Source organism: Camelus dromedarius, chromosome 21, assembly GCF_036321535.1.
Source record: "Camelus dromedarius isolate mCamDro1 chromosome 21, mCamDro1.pat, whole genome shotgun sequence".
Taxonomy (NCBI): domain Eukaryota; kingdom Metazoa; phylum Chordata; class Mammalia; order Artiodactyla; family Camelidae; genus Camelus; species Camelus dromedarius.
In genome coordinates, this window is record NC_087456.1 from 34,607,515 (window position 1) to 34,630,931 (window position 23,417).

At 40.8% G+C, this 23,417-nt stretch overlaps 1 protein-coding gene across 3 annotated transcripts in view; it reads right to left on the reverse strand.

The window, feature by feature from the left end:
• The window catches only part of DENND1B (DENN domain containing 1B), a 206,821-nt gene that overhangs the window by 90,987 nt on the left and 92,417 nt on the right, over positions 1-23,417 (reverse strand). For 2 of the 3 annotated variants that reach the window (XM_031438344.2, XM_064477292.1), the window contains exons 6-10: positions 19,995-20,064; positions 14,850-14,930; positions 11,750-11,809; positions 10,446-10,496; positions 7,890-8,000 (exon numbers count right to left, since the gene is read on the reverse strand). In XM_031438344.2, coding sequence (XP_031294204.1) covers positions 7,890-8,000; positions 10,446-10,496; positions 11,750-11,809; positions 14,850-14,930; positions 19,995-20,064 — 373 coding nt within the window. The remainder of the gene's footprint in view (positions 1-7,889; positions 8,001-10,445; positions 10,497-11,749; positions 11,810-14,849; positions 14,931-19,994; positions 20,065-23,417) is intronic. The other variant, XM_064477293.1, reaches the window with a different exon arrangement.

Below are 23,417 nucleotides of genomic sequence, written 5' to 3' on the forward strand. Positions count from 1 at the left end.
TCAGGTGGTTCTGCAGCAGAAGGCTTCTAGCGAGACACCTCCCAGGGCAGGCAGCTAAGCTACCTCGGGGCAGGTGAACTGCACTGAGCCTCTTCCTGCAGGGAGCCAGAGGGTCATCCTCCCTGGAGTAAATATTCTGGGCAAGGACCTGTCTTCTCTGCCCACGATCCTCCCACCAGTGCCGTGGAACAACACATCCATCAGCACGGTGTTCTTTTTAACGGCAAAGTCAAGCATGGGTTCATGTCTACGAACTTAACTGCTCTCACCTACACTCAGAACCTAGAAGCAATGGGCCTAATGGAGAGGTGGACCAGCTTCCCGAAGATTCAGTTATGGCACCAGGTGGGAAACAGCCTCCTGCAAGGGTGGGGCTCTGCTTTACATGATGCTGGATATGCTTGGAATCAGAAACCACTTTAAAGTGTTGTTTCTCCCACAGACAGAACCCAAGGGACCAGAAATCAGGCGCGCGGGGAAGAGGGTGTGGCCCTGGCCCTAGCATTCTCACATTTAACGTCCCACCTGCAGGAGTCCCACGTCCGGTCCCGGCAGTTCAGAGCCCTCTGGTTTGGAGATCTTACCGCCCGACAGGGCGTGCGTCCCCCCCACCTGGAAGACGAGGGCCACCTGGCCCTTCCAAGGCCCTTAGTGCCACTCCAGCAGCAGGCTAAAGCCTGGGGTCAATCTACTGGCTGGCAAGACTGACCTCAATAACCAAAGGCAAATGGACGCAGGGAAAAATGTGTCTGGAGCCAGGGAATTCTCTGGGGGACCCCTCGGTGCTCCAGGCCGGGCAGTAAAGGTTAGTGGGAAAACACACCAATCCAGAAAAAAGGCACAACCATTAAGAATCCAGACCTTCGGGAACGAAAGCGTCTATCGTTGCACCAGGTTGAGAGACCCGCACAGCCGACGTTCCGGCTGCAGGGAGGGGAACCCGGAGGGGAAAGTGACAGAAAGAAGTCTAAGCACCGGCCACGGCCTCTCGGTCAGCTACAGACACGAGGGCCGCGGGCCCCGCGCGGGTCTGACTCTCCTCTCGTGCGTCCCCGCGCTAACCGTTTTCCTTCCCTCCGCCCTCGTCTTCAGGCTCCGTGCGTGTTGTCAGTGGTTAACGGAAAATCAAATGTGGCCGTGACTGACGTGGGGAGACGGACACACTGACTCTCGGCGCTTCTCACTTCGGGGGAAGGGGGGGGGCGCGTCCCGCCAGTGGGGCCGCCGCCACAGGGGCGGTGCGCACGAGCCGAGAGGGGGGACCGCGCCCGGCCAGCCAGCTCGAGGGGACGGTGTCCCTCCGCGGGCCGCTTTCCCAGGGCGGCGCCCCAGCAGCCCCCCCGACCCCGACCCGGGGCGCCACGTCCGTGCCTGCCGGCCCAGCCTGAGGCCGCCCGGGGCCTGCGGGCAGGGGATCCGCGCCGAGGAGGCTGTGCGGCGTGCGCGGGTGCGGCACCCGTGCCCCCCGGGGCGCTCCGCGCTCCTCGCTCCACGCTCCTCGCTGGCCCACCCGCTGTTGCTCCGACCCCATGCTACAGTGTTAAATTCTTCACACTAAACGTCCGTTGTTCAAATTACATAGCCTCTCTCTCCCGGCCGGACCCGGACTGCTCGGAGGCTGTGGCCCCGGTCTTGCCTGCGTGTAGAACCCTGTCTGGCCAGAGGCGGGAGACACGTGAGTGAGGAACTAGGCAGCGGATGAATCAGAACGCCGCCTTCCGTGGGAAGGGGCAGTGCCTCCTCTCGGGACCAGACGGCGGCAGGGGCCGGCAGGCCGAGCGCCTGCGCACACTCACCGGAGTCCGCGGCGGCAGGCGCCCCCGAAGCCGAAGGGCTCAGCGTGCACCGACCGCGTTCTCCGCGAGGAGCTACAATTTTGGCGTAGACTTTTTAGAAAATTTAAATTTTCTAGTAGAAAGGAGCTGAACACAAATCTTTTTTTTTTTTTTTAAGACAAAGGCCTACACGGAAATCAGCCTCTAACCTATAAGCTTCCGAATTTACAAAAAACCTTTACTATCATTATTACTATTGTCGTTTATAGCTAAATAGACAAGTGTCAAAGGGACAACCAAAGAGACACATTTTTACTTGTTAAAGAGACAAGTTTCTACCCTGGCATTTTTGACATCAGATGAACACTACATACTTCATACCATAATTTGTTAAAATTTTATTTTAAACACTTTTTCCTCTGATACCCACAATTTAAAGAAATTTATTGTACACACCCACACACAGAGCACATGGTTCTAACCTTTATGCACTCATTTCTATGAAAAAACAGAGTTCCTATCACTCCAAGAGTTGGAAGATAACAGACGTCTCCAGTTTTCCTGCCTTAGAAGTTGCTCCCACACACATCCTCCAACCAAGTGCCCCCCGACGACCTCCAGGGTCCTGTTCCCACACCCCAGTCACACTCACTTGGCAGCAAATGGAAGCACAATGTTCACAATGGCGGAGTCCCTGTCAAATAAGACCCCGGTGAGCAGAGCCCCTGTCCGCAGTTTCAGCGGACGTAATTGGTTGCCATAGGCTTTGGAAAGAATTAAAAACCTAAAACTGTCCCTAGCAGCTCTCTCCCTAGAAATCCTGACGACAGTGTCTAACTGCACCTCCCTGCCACAGCTCTCAAAACGTGAGGGGAAGAAATACACCTCAGTAACCTGATGGGAAGTAGACCTGGGGAGTCTGTTCTTCACCGACTGCCTAGTCCTTAATCTCGGCTTCAGGTTTCAGATCAAACGCAGATACGGTGGCACCAGTAAGAGACGAATCAAGACTGTGCAAAATCCAGATGGAGAGCTTAAAATCCTCTGGACTCCCCTTCCATCGAACGAAACCTATAAAATCTGCATTTTAATAGCTGATTTTCCGGGGATCACAAGATTTCCTTTTGCACGTGCCCTGGATGGAATTAAGGAGAGAAGGAAATGCTTACATGCTTGGGGGCAACTGTAACTAAGGAAGAAATTACAATTTTTTAACACAATTCCGGCACTCTGTGCACATCGCTGCTGTAAGTATTCCAGAAGGAACATGGACCACACAACCAGATCTCTGTACCTGACGTGCTCACAGACTCTCAGAGGGTGATATTTACTATTACTGCTCAAAATGGGAGCCAACACTTAGACGTCTGCTCGGGAGAACAGCATCCCTTGTACCTGCTTCCACGGGCCACAGAGACACACTCTGGTTAACACATCGCGGGCACCGTGACGGGAGCTCCTGTCAGACGCCGGCCGGCCGGTGTCGGAGACGAAACGCACGGCCCCAGCTGACTAGTTAGAGGACGTCTGGGAGGGATGATCACAGAGGCACATGACAAAGCTTCATGCCTGACTGCTTTGAGAGCAGATGACATGACTTTAAACAGCACTCCTTCCCTACCTCTGGTCACAAAACAGCAATAAGTCAACTGATACACCCTTGTAACATCATGATTTATTCCTTTGCTTTGAATGCACAAAGCTCTGGTATGATGTTCCACTGGTAGACCTGAGATTCACTCAGGGCTTGAACACCTAGGGCCTGCCTGCGCACATACAGAATCAGTGTCCTCGTGCAGGACCACCAGGAACCCTACCGCGTGTACTTGACGATGTACACATCAACAGAAGGAACACAAAACTGATGATGTCCCGATTCATTAAACTCAAAACACATACAAGTATAACAGTGGGTCCTAACAAAATACCACATTTTAACATAAGGAGGAAAAATCCACTAAAATTTTAAAAATATAACAATACTTGTTATTTTTGCTAATGTATCTGAATACGAATTTTTCTAAAGTTCATCTCTATAAAGATAATTTTGAATTATAATTTTAACTACAGACAGCATCTAAAGAAAGTGACCCTCAAGTTAGCTGACTCGACCAGTGTGCCATCACTAAGACCCAGCAGGCCATACACAAGGTTGACTAATATGATTCTAATAAAATTACAAATGTCAAAGAGCAAACCCAAACAAAATTCCTAGAACTATAATAAAATTATGAATGTGAAGATAACTTACACATCTTCTTTCAATAATTAAAACTTTGGCCATAGATTTGAAAAATAAAAAGTGGGTAAAACACAATTTCTTGCATTAATACTAAGTACATTATAGTCTTTATAGTATATAAAATAAGAATGTAAAAAGCTTCATGGATAGTAGTGTAAACCTCAGTTCACTGACACTTCAACTCTTCTTTCCCTGGATGTTTCAGAGATTTCACTAAACTCTTTCTAAAAATAGTTCATTTCTAACTTATGTTGTGGTACTAGTCTTTGACCTTAAACGTTACTATGCATGGAATTTACAGCCTGTACACACATGTATTTTTTGAGATAGATTCAAGTAAAGCAGCTTTCCCCACATAAGAAGGATGAGGAGCTCATGAAAGCAAACTTAAATTATGTTTCTGTTATCAGTCTTGCTGCCCCAGAGAGTGAGCCAAAACGAAGCTCTTAACTGAGAAGTGACATCACCATCAAGTTTTCATGAACTATCATTAAGCAACTGGCATTGTTTACCTCAAACATAGGAAACAACTCCCTGAGCAATACCAAGGCTTTATTAAAATAATTTATTTTTTAATTCAAATAAAGTTAAAGGGTAGGTATGTCAATTTTTACTCTAAGCTACAGATCTAGTCTATTATAAAATTATAGCTAAAAATCATTTACTCTTATGTGGATAAAATCCTAAGCACTTCATATATACCTGTGTGTATATACATATTCTTTAACTTTTTTACTGAACTCTAGTCAACTTCCAGTGTGTCAGTTTCTGGTGTACAGCATCATGTTTCAGTCACACATGTACACACATATATTCTTTTTCATTATAGGTTACTACAAGATATTGCATATAGTTTCCTGTGCTACACAGTAGAAACCTGCTGTTTATCTATTTTATATATAGTAGTTAGTATCTGCAAATCTTGAACTCTCAATTCTAAGTGAAGTAAGCCAGAGAGAGAAAGAAAAACACCATATGATACCACTTATATGTGGAATCTAGAAAGGAAGGAAAGAAAGAAAGAAAGAAAGAAAGAAAGAAAGAAAGAAAGAAAGAAAGAAAGAAAGAAAGAAAGAAAGAAAGAAAGAAAGAAAGAAAAAATGAACTTATTCACAAAACAGAAACAGACTCACACAGAAAACAAACTTATGGTTAACGGGGGGAAGGGGGCTTGGGAGGGATAACTTGTGAGTTCAAGACTTGCAGATACTGACTACCATATATATTATTAATCTTTAAAGCATCTCTATGAGATTAAGACCACTATTGCTCCCATGCTCCCAGTTTACATGTAAAGACATGAAGTGGAAGAAAGGTTACCCAGCCATGAAGAGGTGTTTATAAATTACAACAGAGGAACACTAATACTTCACAATATTTATGAAAAAAACTTCACAAAATATTTATATACTAAGATTTCTTTCTTTTTTTAACTGAAGTATAACCGACCAAAATATTTCATTCGTTTCAGATGTACAACACAGTGATTTGGGATTTTTATACGTTACAGAATGATTGTCACTATTAAGTCCAGCCACCATCTGTCACCACACAAAGTTATTGTATTATTGACTATATTCCCTATGATGTATGTTACATTCCTGTGGCTTATTCATTTTATAACAGAAGTTTGGACCTCTTAATCCCCTCACCTCTTTTGCCCATCCCCCCACCCCTCTTACCTCTGGCAACCACCTGTTTGTCTTCTGTATCTATGAGTCTGTTTGTTTTTCTGTTTTGTTTTTTAGATTCCACAGTATCATACAGAGATCATAAAGTATTTGTCTCTGTTGACTTATTTCATTAAGCATAATACCTTCCAGGCCATCCATGTTGTTGCAAATGGCAAAATCTCATTCTTTTTTATGGCTGAATAATATTCCTTTTCATATATATTATATATATATATATATATATCTCACATCGCATTTATCCATTCTTCTATTGATGGACACTCAGGCTGCTTCCATATCTTGGTTATTGTGGACAATGCTGTAGTGAACATAGGGGTGCATATATCTTTTTGAATTAGTTTTCATTTTCTTCAGATAAATACCCAGCAGTGGCATTGCTGGATCGTATGGTAGTTCTATTTTTAGTTTCTTGAGGAACCTCCCTACTGTCTTCTATCAGGTTTATTTCTAACACGTTCCTACACAGACCAGCTTACACACTCATTCATACAGCTCACTCCCACCCACTCTTCAGACCTCTGCTGAAACACTGCCTCCCTGGAGAGGCCTTCCCTGACCACCCTGCAGAAAACTGAAACCTGGCCCTCCCTGGAGAGGCCTTCCCTGACCACCCTGCACAAAACTGAAACCTGGCCCTCACCTTTTATCCCCCACACACTCACCTTCTCCCTTGTCCCGTGGTACTCAGCATAACACTGATTTATTTACTCTTTTCTTCATCTGCTTCATTAGTTGGATACAAGCTCTAAGAGTGCTTTTTGGACTTTGCTGACGGCTGAACTCTCAGTGCCGAGCCCATAGTAAGTGCATGATAAACTTCTGCTACATGAATTAATCTGGATAGGAATTTAGTTCCTAGGCCCCCAAGACAGTCTGCACAATCTCCTTCATCTTTCAGACAGCATCTATATAGAAATACTCCTTAAAATCCTGAAAAAATCATGCTTACAAATGAGGAGGAAGAGAGGAGGAGGAGGAACATGAACAGTCTCACCTCGATGGTAAGTGACAAACAGCAGAAAAGCAAACATATAAAAAGCACCAAGCAACTCAGGTTGAGCTTCTTAACATTGCTTTAAGAAAACGCAGGTAACTACCTGTGCCGCTGACTGGCCCTTCTCCTCTGACAGACCTGCAGCATTTCTCCACATCAGCTCCTTCAAATGTACATTATGTGTTTTGCGATATGTAAAATAATATAATTTCAATTTTCTTGGAAAAGTGAGCATATCAATACTGCACTGTGTCTGAAATCCCTTTTCTCACTGTTAAGTGCCAAACAAGTGTCCTAGAGGAACTCTGAAATTCGTTCTACTCTAAACACTAAAACTTTACAGAATACGGTTTTTATTTCTACACTAGGAGAAAAAAACACAAAAATATTATCTTATGTTTATCAACTAGCCAAATTTGTAAGGAAGCTAGTTCATGAAACATTAAATAATGTTTTTAATAAATATCTCATACATTACTCAAAGCTACATTTACATAGGGATTTAAAATTTTTATGTCTCGATTAGAAAAAAATTAGGAAATCTAGCAAAATGCTTTTGAATATTTTTCTATGACCCAAGAAAACTCCTTCTATTCTCCCTGCCTTTACCACAGTAAGGAAGACTTTCCGAAAGAACATTTTAGTGAGTCGCTTAAAACCTGTGATTAAAAAAAAAAAAATGCTATTTTGACTTTTAAGTTATTATCAGCCTGAAGAGCTCCTCCAGATCAGAACTATTATAGAATCTGCTCCCAAACCACTACTTGGCAGCAGAGATGAATCTGCCCATTACCAGGTTGGGATAGAAGCCATTATCACGGCCCCTTGATTTCTTTCAAGTAGCTCCAATGGAAAAAGCCACAAGTGAATAATAAAGATCTCATAATAGCTCTTAAGAATTCTTTACATGGTACAAGGCACTAAAATGAACTCGAGAATTAGAAAGAAAAAAAAACCCTCATCTTCCAATAAGAAAAAATAATTAACCTGACTTAATGCACCTACGAGGGCTTTTGTAAATCACACTTCTGCACCTGAAGAGCCGGAGCAAGACCAGACGCCAGAAGGCGCGCAGCCACTGTCGTGGGGGCACAGCGAGCAGGCCCGGCCCGCGGAGGCCCACGGCCTGCACTCGGAGCTGGGCGCGCCCTCTGGGGGGGCGGGGCGGGGGGTGAAGTACGTACGGTGCTCAGCTTGCTGGCGGTGACCACGACGCGCCTCTCGTGCAGCATGCTGGCGTACAGCTGCAGCATGTTGTTCACGTCCACCGCCACGAAGTACTCCGTCAGGTTTCTCTGCGCGAGCAAAAACCACCGTGTCAGTTCGGGGGGCTGTGAGGGGAAGTACTTTATACGTTTACCGAAACGTCTTACAGGCCTGAGGAGGTCAGTGCTGAAAGTGGCGTTCGTCAGCATCTCGGAAGGCAGTGCCGCCCCTGCCATTGCTACTGAGACCCAGACCGACCGTAGGAGCGTGATCTCAGTGGGGGGAATCAGAGGATCGCATCTTCCCACCTCCCTCCCCAGGCTTCTGTAAAAGGAGACAGCTTCCTGGCTCCCAGTGTCATCTTCACACCACAGTCCCGGACACCTGTTCTCTAAACAGACATGAAAGCGATTCTCACACACACCAAACTCTAAGAGCTGGGGCTCCAGAAGCCACACCTGAGTCTCTCTGTCTGCCAGTCACTGCGCATCCCACATGCAAGGCACCCACAGGAGGAGACGGGTCCATAAAGCAGGCCTCTGGTTCTTTATCAAGGAAAACCTCTTGCTTCTACCCCACGTCAGGCTGGCTTTATACCCCCATAACCAAATAAAATCTGGTGTTAGTTTAATTTGATTTCTTGCTTTAACACTTTAAATTATTTCCCTCACATAAGGACAAACTTGGGGTGAGCACATCAACGTCCACGTCTAGATCCTCTCCTTCTTACTCATTTGTGAGCTTCTGTGCTCAAACTTAAGCACATCAGAAAGCAACGAAGTGACAGAGAGACACACAGTGACAAACTGAGTCTGTAGTGTCGGGTGGACTGTGGTGGAGGCAAAAACGTCCAGTTGGGTAAGAAAATCAGAAATCCAATTGTTTCTTCGATTTCTGTAAGGTGGAAACTCAACCAGAAAAAAACGCAGTCACAGCAGGGTGCATGAACAGAACCTGGCACTACCGGCAAGAGATGCTGAATCTGGTGGGGAGGTTCGTTTCCTGTTCTTTCTATACGAAGCCTCTCCCACCTCCCATTTCAACCCTCTGTAACGCAAAACTCCGTTTCCGGCATTCAGCATTAATGCTTTTCCTATAATCTCAAAGAAAGATAATTTCTAAAAGGGAAGTTCTTTCTCAACATACAACGCTGCCTCATGTATAGGTCCTTGCTTTTTTTTTTCCTCTTCCCTAAACAGAACTTTTTAGAATTAAAATATCTTAATGGAGATGTAAAAATGTGTATTCTCAGTGGCAGTTTTTCCTTAGAATGGTTCTTTAAAACTATCAAAGTCATAGGCCTTAAAAATTGTGAGGTTTGTTAAATCAAGCTCTTAGCTGTTTATTAGTAAATTTAAGAAAGGCCAATAGCAGACAGCAGAAGGGAGTGACTCTGACTTGTATTAACAGCCCTGAAGTGGATGGAGGGACAGGGTGGTGTAAGTCAGATCACGGTCAGTCAGCCCCCAGGAAACCTAACAGGGCACTGACCTGCAGACGGCACAGAGGACCTGCGCGTTTTGATGGTCTACTGCAGGCCCACGTTAGGAACCGCTTAATGTCATCTAATTCAAATGAGTTATCTGGACAGACTGTACTAAAACCACCACTGCCAGTCTGGGTTTGATATTAGGAAATTTACAACTGCCTTCTAGGACCTCATCTACTCATAACCCACGTGCTTCTGGAAACCAGTCAGTCAGTAGTTTTAAAAGCATTTGTGGAAGAACAGTAGAGTTCTGAGGGAAATAATAAATATTCCTCAAGCATTTTTCTCCTGTGGATGTTTCCTTCACTTTTGATTGAATTATTTCTACTGATTCATTTTATCTTTCCAAGAGAAGCAGAAAAATATTACGAAAGGGACTACTTCCTTTTCACACAGCATCCAAAAGCATATTTGTCAATTTCACATACCCACGTAAGCTTTTCCATAGAATATTAATTTGTTACTGTTACTGTTATTAATTTTCTTTCTGAAAATACTTCCAGTAAGGCCACAATCAGGACTCTAAATAAAATGCAAACGTAGTAATTTTATAATCTCTTGCAGTACCCACACCTTATAAAACATGTGTTACTTAAAATCAGGAAATCCACAGGTTCAGGACATCTGAGATCTCAAGAGAGATACAAGAAATCTAAAACACTACGGTCAGTTCACTAGAGTAACTGTGTGAAAACATTTCCCACTGCATTCACACCCCACCAGCAGCCATCCCCTGAGACATCTCATCTACCTGATCTGGGCAGCTTGGGACCTAACTGAATACATACAACTCTGCTGAACTATCTCCAATGGTAAAAATAGTTTTTCTCATATAATTTTCCTTACCAACAACCAGATATTAAGAAGGAAGTAAAGTAGCAGGCACATAAAGAAGAAAAGAGATGACACACTATTCCTTATTTTTTCACTATTTCTCAACAAACAGAGATAGTTACAACATATTCTACTTCTCTATAAAGAAATCCTTAGACCAAGATAAATAAAACTCAAAAAATCAGTAGAATAAAAAACATCAAAAACTTACACTCTCGGGTATCGTTGGGAGTCCAGTTCTATCAGGGGCAATGAAGTAGGGCTGCCGATCAACAGAAATAAATCACGTAAGAAAAGAAGAATTAAAATCTGGTAGCATTACATATAGTTTGAGATAAAAATTTTAAATACATCACTTAAATTAATAAATACCAAGGACTGACAAGATTTGTTGAATTTGAGAGATTCTTAAAATGAGATAGCAGATTTGTATGAGATTTAACAATAATTTTCTCATACAAAGAGTTAAGTGTTAGTTTAAAATATTTCATTTTAAAATTGAAATAAGAATCCTGGGAAAAGTTTATTAAGACAAGGTATATTACTGAAAGTTAGATAGATAGATAGATAGATAGATAGATAGATAGATAGATAGATAGATAGATAATTTTAATCCTGCTACTTTAGGGAGGCTGGAAAAATAAGACTTGTTTAGCCAAGAATATATCAAAACTGATTAAGATTTCTGGGTCTTTCTGGCAAATCGCCACAAATTTCTCTTGTACTTGTCAGACACTTTATTATTTAGAAAGCAGCAATAAAAAATAATTCTAAATGTTCAAAAAACTTCATAAAATGTAATTACTCATCCCAAAATATGACTTTCATACACCTACTGAACAAACATTAATTGGCTTCTACAATATTCAAAGCAACACAACAGTTCATAGACATATTTATATAAAAAGCACATTGCTCACGCCTTTATGTTTCACATAATGTCCCCAGACTTTACCCCACAGAAGAAGAGTACAACTCAGTCACCAAAATTATTTTATTTTCTATTCATATTAATCTCCAAAATTATTTTACTATCTTACATAAGGATATATTTAATATTGTCTTATAATTAAAGACTGGGGGGAAAAAGCATTCTAGGCAATACTGAGCAAGGTTGAACTAGTCAGAATAAGGTTAGTTAACACAGTCCTAACGTGTAATTTTCCAGAGGAGAACAGTATGAGAGAAGCCCTGTGACAGAAACCATGGCAGAAACCCCACGTGGTGGGCGCACCCTGACGCCAACGCCAGTGACCGCGAGGAAATGCAGGGATTCAGTCTCTGTCAGCTGCTTTTATGTGGAGGGGCTTTTAATAGCACTGCATTCATAAAGCTATGCTTTAAAAGATAGTATAAACAGAGAACATAAGACAAATGATTAATTTTCTTAAAAGAGGCATTTCCCATTTCCCAAAGGACTTGAATCTTAGAGTGAATCGTAAAGACGTAGTGAAAGAAGTAATTATTTTCCCAATTTAATAGTGATTTTCAGAAGCCAATGCCCTTTCAACTCACCGCTGCCAGGGAGGGCTGATCTTTCAGAACTTGCTCACTGGCAATAAATACCTCTTGGTTCTTACAATACATGAGAGAAAAAATGAATATTTACTTTCATGGGAGAAGTTAACACACCAATGTGCTGTGTATCTGAGACAAACCCATGCAGTCAACACTATCCACTGAAAAGATTTGAAAAGCACTAATTATAAATGTCGTTGTAAATGCCGATTTGCTGATTTTATGCTAGAAAAATCTTGAAGTACTTTCATTCTTGACTGAGAGTAGAGAATTCTGTGGATATTTAATGATTTTGAAATATAATTTCAAATATAATTTCAAAATAAGTATTTGTATTAGATACTAACTTTGCATAAAATCTCTGTGATATTCTAGTGGTTATAAAGTCAAGTCTTGAAAAATTCACAAGATAGAACATTCCTGAAATACGAAATTGTAAGAAAATCACAGCAGTTTCTAAAGACTTGTCATACGTGACTAACAAATTCTGCAAACAAAAACTTCTTTTCCACTTGTGGAGGAACAAAAATTCCTATGATCATCCATTCTAATCTGGCATCATAAAACTAGAACCTCTGCTAGTAATGGGAGACAGGTATTTTTATTCCAATTTTGCCATCCATGAATGGCACAGCTCAGGTGCATGACTTTAGTAACCTGCTGTTGAAGTCAAACGAAATTACTAAGTGGACTTTACAAAGGTGTATTAACCAGCTGAATTTACCAATACTTAAGATACTGTATTGAGAATAGGTGAACAGTGTTTGAAACCCATCACAGACTACTGATTCAAAAGCTTGCATGTGAGGCTTAATTTATAAAAATAACTGTCATACACAGAAACAGTCACTCAAATTCTGTTACCAGGAATATTTCAGATACAATCAAAATCTTCTCCATATCAAATGAAACTTCAATTCACTAACAACCAACATGCAAGCAGCTTTTCATGGTATATCTAAATGTATCATTTCATGCACCTCCCCCAAACAGCTTCCTCAAAAACTGACTCACTCAATTTCTCAAATGGAGAAAAGGAGTCATCAAAACAGGTTAACTTTTTTGCCTCACATCACACGTTCAGTGACCGCGATATAAACCAAAATCTAGTCTTTAGGTGTTCAGAGGCCTAGAAGTCTTTGATTGAATGGTTCTTATTAACAAAGTTTCAATACCTAATATTTCTGAGATGTATTCTTGGAAGATACTTACTTACGCCTGAACTAATGACAGTCAAATTGGAAGAGAGGACACACTTCTGTTCCTCACTAACACTCTACAATAGCTGTCTCTATTACCTGAACATCTGCAGATAGTTCCTTAACCCTTTAAGGCAGGGTTAGAATCACTTTATAAATACTCCTCCTGGGAGTTCCTCCTTGTCCCGTCCACTTCATTCACACTGACCAAAAACCTGCGTTCTTTGGGTTTCGATGACCGCAGATCTGAGTTCCTCTTAACTGCTCCTTCCTCCAGTCCTTCCCTCCACCTGCCCTCCCTTCCATGCAACCCGTCTGGGCAGTTAGACCTTAGCCTCTGCACTGTCCACTTGACATCCGCCCTTTGAACAGCTCAATTATTCTTGCACTACTCTGCAGATGACTCCCATATTTGGATTAAAAATTCCAGGTTATCCTTAGATTTCCATCCCTCAACCTCTAAATGACTACTAACCATTTCCACTTTGGCTTTAAGCAACAAAAGAGGAGGCAGACACAAAGGTGCAGAGATCATGGGAAGAGAACACTCCACGCTGCCGTGACAAGAGAGTGCTTCACAAAGCTGGGGACCACGCTGGTTCTGGACCACAGACGGGCCGTCTACCAAGGGGCTGTGGGAACGCAGGGAGGTGCACCACTGAGGAAGCACACGTTCACTCAAGGAGATGAACAGAGCAGGATGACCAGAGCAGAGAATCAATTTAGGGGAAAAAAAGGGAGACAGGAAAATGAAAAGTTGGACTGAGGCTGAAAGCCTGGCCAAAAGTTTGGACAAATTCTACAGAAAATGGAGAGCTATTAACGGTTTCCATCAGGGAACTTTACATAGTCTAAGGAAGTTTAATCAGACAGCCTTTTATAGAAAGGACTGGAAGGAGAGACTCCAGGCTAAGGACTCCAGAGCTGAGCATCTGGACTGGGTGCTGACACCACAAATAGAGCAGAATCATGTGAGAGACACTATTATTACACAAAATTACAGCGGGACATTTAAGCAAGAAGAAAGTTATTGCCAAAGAAAGAATATAATTGGGCTAACAATTTCCTTATTTTACAAAAAGCACAAAAGACCTATTAATACTATTACATAGATTTCAAGTTACTTTTTCCTTCAATTTCTCTAGCATCATTATACATCGTCTGCCTTACTTAGGACAGTTTTATTATTATTTTGGAAGAACCAAAATCAACATACATAAATTTTAGCATTCTACTTGGTATGCCAAATTAATGAAGAAAATTAATGAAAACATTTAATTTTATGATGACTTATTCTGAACACTTAGAAAATCTCACCAAACACTACTGTGATTTTAGTTATAGATAGCACAGCTCAGTGAAAGTTTTAATGGTAAATAATCTATACGACCACAGGCTTACCGCCTGGACAAACTTCAATCACATTTCCAGTGTTTGGTGATTATACTAAAAGATGCACTGAAGCATGGGGAAAGAAGGAGATTTTCGCCCGCAACTCTCATCATGTGGCTGGTTACATGCTGCATGCTGTCTCTGCAGTACTTACTATGTACTGTTTTCATTTTACGTGGAGTCTTTGGTATTGTGTATGTGTGGGGGCGGGTGTGTACTTCCGTATTTCCTGAAAATATTCCCACAGATTTAGTTACCTTTACCAAAGGTAAAGTGTATGATTAAAAAAAAAATCTATGATTTAACAAATACCAAAAATACACATGTAATGCATCATGTTCTGACGGGAAAGCACACCAGACAACAGCACCATCCAGGGACGTCAGTCCTAGCCGGAGAGCCTTCCTGGGGGCAGAGGTGACTCGGCAGAGTTTCTTGAAGGTGCATGTGTTCTTAAATGAGAAACTGCTATGACTCAAAACATCCATTGCTGACAGAATACTTACCACACTCAAACTGACAGGGGTGTTTGCCTTTGGTACCGGGTGGTTATAGAGCGACTTGAGAGTTTCATTCAAATCATTTTCCTAGAATAAAAAAAAAAGCACATTTTATAAGTGAAATATTAACTAAGTAAATACAATTAAAACTTCTCATGTTAGGCACGTCTTACCCACGGGCAGACCTTGGAGAGACTGCAGGGTTGGTTCCAGACCACCGCAATTAAGTGAATACGGCAATAAAATGAGTCTCATGGATTTGCTGGTTTCCTAGTGCACGTAAGTTATATTTATACCATACTGTCATCTATTAATGTGCAATACCATTATGTCTAAAAAAAAAAACAACGTCATGCCTTAATTAAAAATACTTTATTGCTTAAAAATCTGAAGCGTCATCTGAGCCCTTATTGAGTCGTAACCGTTTTGCTGGTGCAGGGTCCCGCCTCCACGATGGTGCCGCTGACTGATCAGGGCGATGGCGGCTGAAGGCTGGGGTGGTTGTGGCAATTTCTTGAAATACATCAACTAAGTTTATGTAATATTCTAAATCCTTTGTTGTCATTTCAACAATCTTCACAGAGTCTTCACCGGGAGTGGATTCCATCTCAGAAACCACTTTCTCTGCTCATCCAGAAGACGCAGCTCCTCACCCCTCCATGTTTCATCCTGAGAGTGAAGCAGTCCAGCCCTGTCTTCAGGCTCCACGTCTCATTCCAGTTCTCTTGCTGTTTCCACCACATCTGCAGTGACTTCCTCCACGGAGGTCGTGAATCCCTCAACTCAACGCCATCCGTGAGGGCTGGAGTCAACCTCTGCTGGCTTCAGGCTTGGCTTCCTCACTTGCCCCACCCTTCACAAAACTGAAGTGAGTTCATCCCTGCTCTCAGTGAAGCTCTGACTTAAAAGAATGTTGTGTGTGGTCTGATCTTCCATCCAGACACTACCGCTTTCTCCGTATCAGCAATAAGGCTGTTCTGCTTTCTTATCAGTGGGTTCACTTTTAATTTGCTTCAAAAACTTTCCCTTTGCCTCCACAACGTGACTGTTTGGTGGCCTAGCTTTCAGCATGGCCTCCCCGTCAAGCTTCATCGTTCCTAGCTTTTGACTTACGGTGAGGGACGTGCGGCTTTTCCTCGCACCTGAACACTGAGAGGCTGTGGTAGGTTTATGAACCGGCCTAATTTCAGTATTGCGTGTCAGGGAGGAGCCGTCAGAAAACACACAGCCCTTACGGACTAAGTCCTTGGTCTGCTGTGGGTTGGGGTCATGGCGTCCCAACGCAGCCACAGCAGTAACGTCAAACACGGCTGACCACAGATCACCGCGACAAACATGGTAGCAGCTGAAGTGTGGAATACTGTGAGAACTGCCAGAATGTGACCAGAGGCACAAAGTGAGCAAATGCTGTTGGGAAAACATGGCCAACAAACTTGCTCGATACGAGGTTGCCACAAACATTCAGCTTGGGGGAAATGCATCATCTTTGAAGCACAATGAAGTGCAGCGCAGAACACGGAGGCACACCTGTGCACCAACGCCTCCCACAGAGGGAAGCCGTTCAGTCGTTAAAGCCAAAAGTAACAGGACTGAATAAAGATGGCAATGCAAATTTTTATCAGAAATGCTTCCATTTTCATTTTAATTTTAAAATCACAAACCTAATTTTTAAGTAACAGACACAATGAAGTTAAGTTATACTAAGATGCAACTTAGGGGGAGGGTGTAGCTCAGTGGTAGAGCGAGTGCCTAGTGTGCACGAGGTCCTGGGTTCAATCCCCAAGACCTCCATTAAAAATAAATAAATAAACAAACCCAATTACCCCCTGCCACACAGACACACAAAAGACATAACTTAGAGGTTATTCTAAATACTTCTTTTCTAAGTACCTCCTGATCACTACTCGCCCCATGATAAATGAGGTTAAATATATGACACACCTACTTCACAGGATCTCTACAACAATAATGTACCTTAATGTGCACTTTTTCTGAATTACACACACAAATCCAACAATAAATATACGAAGGTAGCTTTTTATATACATAGTTATTTTTATTCTCTTTTAAAATGTTGACGTTGAAAGAATAAACCAAAGGCAAAAGGCAATTGTTCAAGGATGGCAGTAATTAATTTTAAGGCACATGATCTCACAATTTCTCTTATAACTTAATTATCAAAACTTAATAATTCAGATCTCTATAAATGCTTGCAAAAGTATGTATTCAAAACTGCCTATCTGAAGTTCTCTTTAGAATGACCTAAAAAGGACTCTAAAGTATTTATCACCTGACCATTTAAGCAATGACATACACCACAGAATATTCCAGATGGTACTGATGTTCTGTCTCTATGAAATGCTTGTGGCTACGTAAGTCTGCAAAAGCCTAGCTTTGTAGTTGCCTGATGCTGATTGCGTTAAGGGTAACTGGTCATAAAATCGAAATTCCAATGTAAATAACCAGCAGCACTGCATTAAAAACGAAAAGAAAAATGATCACAGTCACAGATTTACTTCCAGTTATTCAATTAATATTGTGAACTTCTAATAATATTGGTTTCTTCTAATTAGGGACACAAACGTAGCCTCTCTTGTATCCTCTTCGCAGAAAACCAAAACTATATCAATTTGTTCATAGTACTTCCTTTTCTATATCCCAGTGTCACTGGTGGTCTCAGGGAGCATATGACGTATAATAAGCACACAGGTATTAAGTTACCAACAAGAGTTTCTAAAGGTGAAAGTATTCAAAATTTGGACAACTAATACAATTAACACTGGTTCCACATATTTACTCAAAAAAACAAAGACTAAGAAATTATCTTAAGTAGAATTCTGGTTTTGAGTTTTCCATGCAGTAATTAATATTGTTATTTCCAGTTATTTTCTTAGGAAAATGAATGATTGAGTAGCTTAAACATAAAATTGTTCAAGTGTAAAATGACTTTCTAATGAATAGTTCACAGAGCTGGGCACATCAAGTGTAGAGCGGGAAATATTTACACACACACACACACACACACTCACACACACACACACACACCCTGGACTTTGACAAACACTAAAACTTGATATGTTCGAATAATAAAATTTGGTTGCCAAATTAGGAGAATGTGCACTAGAAGAGTAAAAGAAGCACCTTTATTTGTTAATAATACACTTAAATTGTCTAATGAAAGGTGTCTAGGATGGTATTTGTATTGAATTTAGGTTTGTTTTTAAAGACATCTACACGCAATCTTAACAGACGAGTGACCTAGCGGTAATCATGAGTGAGTGACCTGAAATCCCGGAAGACAGCTCTGCAGAGCTCTTTACTTCCTGGGAAGCTTAAGTAGCTCAGAACGACAGGAGTGCACAGGACGCGGGAAGGCAGGAGAAGACCAGCCAGGCAGGAGCACCGGCGCCGGATCCTGGAGGCTCTCTTGGGTCGGGCTGAGCTCAGCTCAGATTCTGTTCTCAGGAGAAAAGGGAGCCACTGACCGGACTGCAAGCAGTGAAGTTTCAGAAAGATCATTCTTGGGGATCAGAACATGGTGGTACTAAGCATGTGTAAGAAGTGCCCATAAATAACGTCTATAGAGAAGAGAAGAGAAAACTAAGACTATAACACAAGAGCACCACAGTTTTAGGTTGCAGACGGGGGAAGCTTAAAGACAGACAGGCTAGAGCTACAAACAAACACACAGTCGGGACAACCAAGCAAAACACGACCGCAGGAGTGAGGCAGCATCAAACAAGAATTTAAATAGACGGCCAGCGGTCATAAAATACACCATGAAACTGAAAATTAGAACTAGCAATAGGCAATCATTAAAGATTTTTTTGAAAACTTTTATTTGTACTAAACTGCATCAAACAGCATAGCTAAAATCTTAGTAAATTAATCCCTGTTTAAAATATCAAAGAATGATTCAGGGGAAATTTTAGAAATTATGAGCCAGAGGAGTTCATTAATTCAAAGCAAACTTCAGCTTTTGTTTTGTTTTTATTTTTAAGAAAAAAGGATGAAAATGTAAAGATAAATGTAACAGCTAAAACTATAAAATTCTTAGAAGAAAAAAGAAGCTTCATGACACTGGATTTGAAAGCAATTTATTGACATTATACCAAAAGCACAAAGCAACAAAAGAAAATATAGATAAATTAACCTCCATCAAAGTTAAAAATTTTTGTGCATCAAAGGACACTACCAACAACGTCAAAAAGGCAACCCACAGAATGGGAGAAAATATTTGTAAATCACACATCTGATAAAGGATTCATATCTGAATATATAAATAGCTCCTACTACTCAACAAGAAAACGTAACTTAAAGTGATAAAAGACTTGAATAAATATTTCTCCAAAGAAGACCTCCAGTGACCAAAAAGCACAGGAGGCTGTACCTCACTAACCCTTAGGGAAACACAAATCAAAGCCACAATCATTTACCACTTCACACCCATTAGAATGACAATTTTAAAAACAGAACAAAACTAAATCAGAAAATAACAAAGTGTTGGGGAGACCATGGGGAAATGGGACCCTGTGCACTGCTGGTGGGAGCGTAAAATGAGGCAACCATTGTGGAAGATGTTATAGCAGGTCTTCAAAAAATTAAACATGCAATTACCGTATTATTCAGCAATTCTGCTTCTGGGTATATTCTCAAAAGAACTGAACGCAGGGACTCAAACAGATATTTGTATACCCACGTTCACAGCAGCAATGTTCATCCACATATGAATGAATAAACAAAACATGGTGTGTGAATAATGGAATATTATTCGGCCTCAAAAAGGAAGGAAATTCTAGCGCACACACGATGGCACAGATGGACCCTGAAAACATGCCAGTCACAGAAGGATAAATACTGTACCTTTCTGCTTACATAAGTACACAGTCAAGTTCACACAGACAGAAGAAAGCAGCCCACTGGTTGTGGCCAGGACTCGGGGGAGGGGAACAGGAAGTTTTTATTTACTGAGAATAGTTTCAATGTGGGAGGGAGGTAAGAAGGTTCTAAAGATGATGGTGCTGACGACTGCAGAACAATGCTAATGTACTTAATGGCAGAATTATACATTTAAAGATTGTTAAAATGGTAAATTTTATGATATATGTATTTTACCACAATTTAAAAAATGGAGGAAAAAACATTGCTTACCAGTTCCTTAGCCAAGTAATCTGCCAGAGTATTTAGAAGCTTGTAATACACTTCAAACCATGGCAGGTAACTGTAAAAAAAAAAAAAATCACAACTTAAAAAATGTATATATATATAATTTGGAATCAAGAAACAAGATGGCCAAATAAACATTAAATTCATATTATTTCAAACAGCTTGGTCTTGGAGGGCAAAAAGAACTGAACCCATGTTCTCTTTACTGTTACAGTAAAATTTTACATTTCATCTATTATTTGTTTTCACAAATAATCAGAGTCCAAAGTTCTATTATAGAGTGTATTCATTATGCACTTGTATGTAAGTATCTAAGTAGTTAAAATGACTCCCCTCGCGTGGCAGGCACAGCACGAGGGTACCAAAGGCACTCACAGAATAAAAGCCAACTGCTGGAATAAATGATAATATAAAACTAATTTTAAGAAGCTTTTAAAACAAAGATATAAAAATAGAATTATGTGCTTATTAAATAATCAGTTCTTCAGAAACTGATCTTTAGGTAGGACAGGAAATTTCAAAGTAAGTATCAACACCAGTAAGAAAGTCTATTTCAAAAATCGTAAATACTGTGAATAGTATTTAAATATCAAAAACAAATATAATTTAAGATTCATTTTGCTAGACACAAATATAATTAATTTTTTATGAAAGCAAAATACTAAATATAAAAATCAACTGTACATAATACACTTGTCAACAAATTAAGGTATTAGTATATTTAAATCTATCCAAAATTTTTGTTTATTAAAATGTATACTTTTCATATATAAGAATAGTAAATCACAAAACACACCAGTGTAGTTAATTATCAATTAACAAATACTCATTTTTTTCTTCAGAGATTTACAACAACAGATTACTTTTTAAGAGAAAATAGTGTGATACTTTTCCTACAAAATTATATACTGACAAGAGTACAGGTACCAAAAGCAGATTGAAAACTTTTAAAAATCAATGAAAAGAGCTTAGAAAAGCAGCATTCTTTCTGCATTTTTTTCACAACATCTGATTGTTAGTGACTGCTAAGGACGCTTTTTTAATCAGGAGTTACCTAAAGTCATAGAACAGTTAGGTAACCTACAGTACCTTTACTCAGAAGAAGTTCATAGAGTGCTGTAAAGGTGATCAGTACCATCGTAAGCAATGACATGAAAGGTGCCTGTCATATTTAAAAATATCTACCAACTTCTCATTAAATCGAGCATATTGAATACATGCATTTATCTCTGTGACCTTTAGATATGTCAAGAAAATAACATTAAATGAATAAAAAGGGCATAAATTTATGAGGGCAAGAGAAACGGAGAAAAAGGCAACAGAAAACAAGACAGGTGAATGTTTTCGTAAAGGTGGTAAGCAAACGAAGAATGACCGACTTAGCGGATGAGAGAAAACTGAAAGCTGAGGGCCAGCAGGAGGGAAGCTGACCCTTAACCAATAGATTGGCCCCACAGGATCCTGAAACACCGACCTGGGAATCTCTCAAAGGAAATAAACACCGCAAAGGTCCTCTTTTCTTGTTGTGAAGCCCACCACTGCACACACCACGTTTCTCATTCAGTTTCATACCTCTACCTTAAATATAAACCAGCGGTCCGACCACCAGATATTTGAGGAAATACAGACATCAATACAAACATAAAAAGAGTTCCAAGAAAACAAAGAATACAAACATCAGATAAGAGCTTCAAAAATGATCATGAACATCCTTAGGAGCAGCATAAAGAACCGGATGCTCTTAAACAACATGAACTCGAAAAAAGGAGAAAGAAGTGAAAAAATAAATTATTAGACAAGAAGAAAGAGTTCTTAGAAATTCAACATATAGAAGCTGAAAAAAATTAAAACCAATAGAAAGGGTAGAAACTAAATCAAGAATATCTCCTAGGAACTAGAATAAAGAGAAAAACTGGCAGATAATAAGAAAGCAAATATTAAAATACCAGGGCATCAATCTCAACGGAGCTGACTAGCAGTAGTCCCAGGAAAAAAAAAGAAAAAGTAAAGAGGGGGAAAAAGAAATGAAAATTTCTTTTTAAAAATTACTGGAAAATCCTGAAACTTTAGACATGAGTCTCCACATTGAAAGCGCCACTGGCTTAACTGTAAAATAAATGAGCCATGTCAGAGAATCACAGTGTAATTCCAGAATAGGGGATGGAAAAGCACCTAAGAATTTCCAAAGAGACAAAACGGATCACAGACAAAGACGTCAAATCCAAAACGTCACTGAACATCTCTCTCAACAGCAATTCTGGGAAGTCAGACGATAATGCCTTCAAAGTGCAGAGCATAAAGCCTTCGCAACCTGGAATTACTGGTCGAGAGAAACTATCCATCAAGCATGGGGGCAGACCAACAGCATTTTCAGTCATTCTAGGACTCAGAAACCTGCCTCCTCCACAGTATTTTCGGGAAGCAGCGAAATGAAGGAGTGAAACAGAAAAGACTACCGGGCGGGGGCAAGAGACGCGAAGTCTGATCCCGCGGAAGAGCAGCTAAGCCTAAGAATGAATTGTACAAACTCCCGGAGAGCAGCCAGCCTCGACGAGAGCGGACCGAGGCCGTGGAGGGAGGCGCTGGGACGGGGGTCACAACAAGCCTGCGGACGGCCTCACGGGGGGGGGGGGGGGGGGGCTCGGAAAACCCAGGCAGGAGTGCGCCAAGTCTTTGACACTTGGGAGAAAATCTGCAAGTCAGAAGTTAGTGCTGCTAATCTCAATGTTCATATTCAAATTACTCCACTCTTTTAACCCGAGGAGTTAGATGGCTGTTCTATTTTCTGCGCTACCTGTCACTTACAGAAACCCCTCCAAATCTCACAGAGTACCAATACTGCCTTTAAATTATCAACTCAATATTATGCAAAAAGTTACCACATCGTATTTTCTATACTCACTGTAACTCAATGAAATAATTTTCATGGAGGATGACCTGCCAAGACACACTAGAGTTCCTTGGGTAGAGTACAATTTCTTCCATCTGCAGTCATTTTACACACACATTTCGAATTTTACTGGCCTGAAGAGATTACTATTTCAAGAAAATTACAATGTACTGTATAGTGCAGACCTGTATGTTCAGATAAGACTTAATCTGCTCAAGGAACACGCTGGTCTGTTTCCACCCTGCTCTCAAGAATCTTAAGAAAGAGCAAGACTTACTGATTTTAGGGGTTGCATGTCTACTTGTTAATCCTTACATTGTCATTTTCACCTTAAATCATCTGAGAACTTGTTTAAGCTTCCTTCCTTGTCCACAATAAAAATAAGATATGTAACAAACATCGCATAACTGTAACTTATTACCAAGTGAGAGAATCTTCTTTTTCTACATCAAATGTCCTGGTTTTCTCATCTTTACATGATGACTGTTCTTTGCTCATCTTCCCCTTTCAGTTTCTTT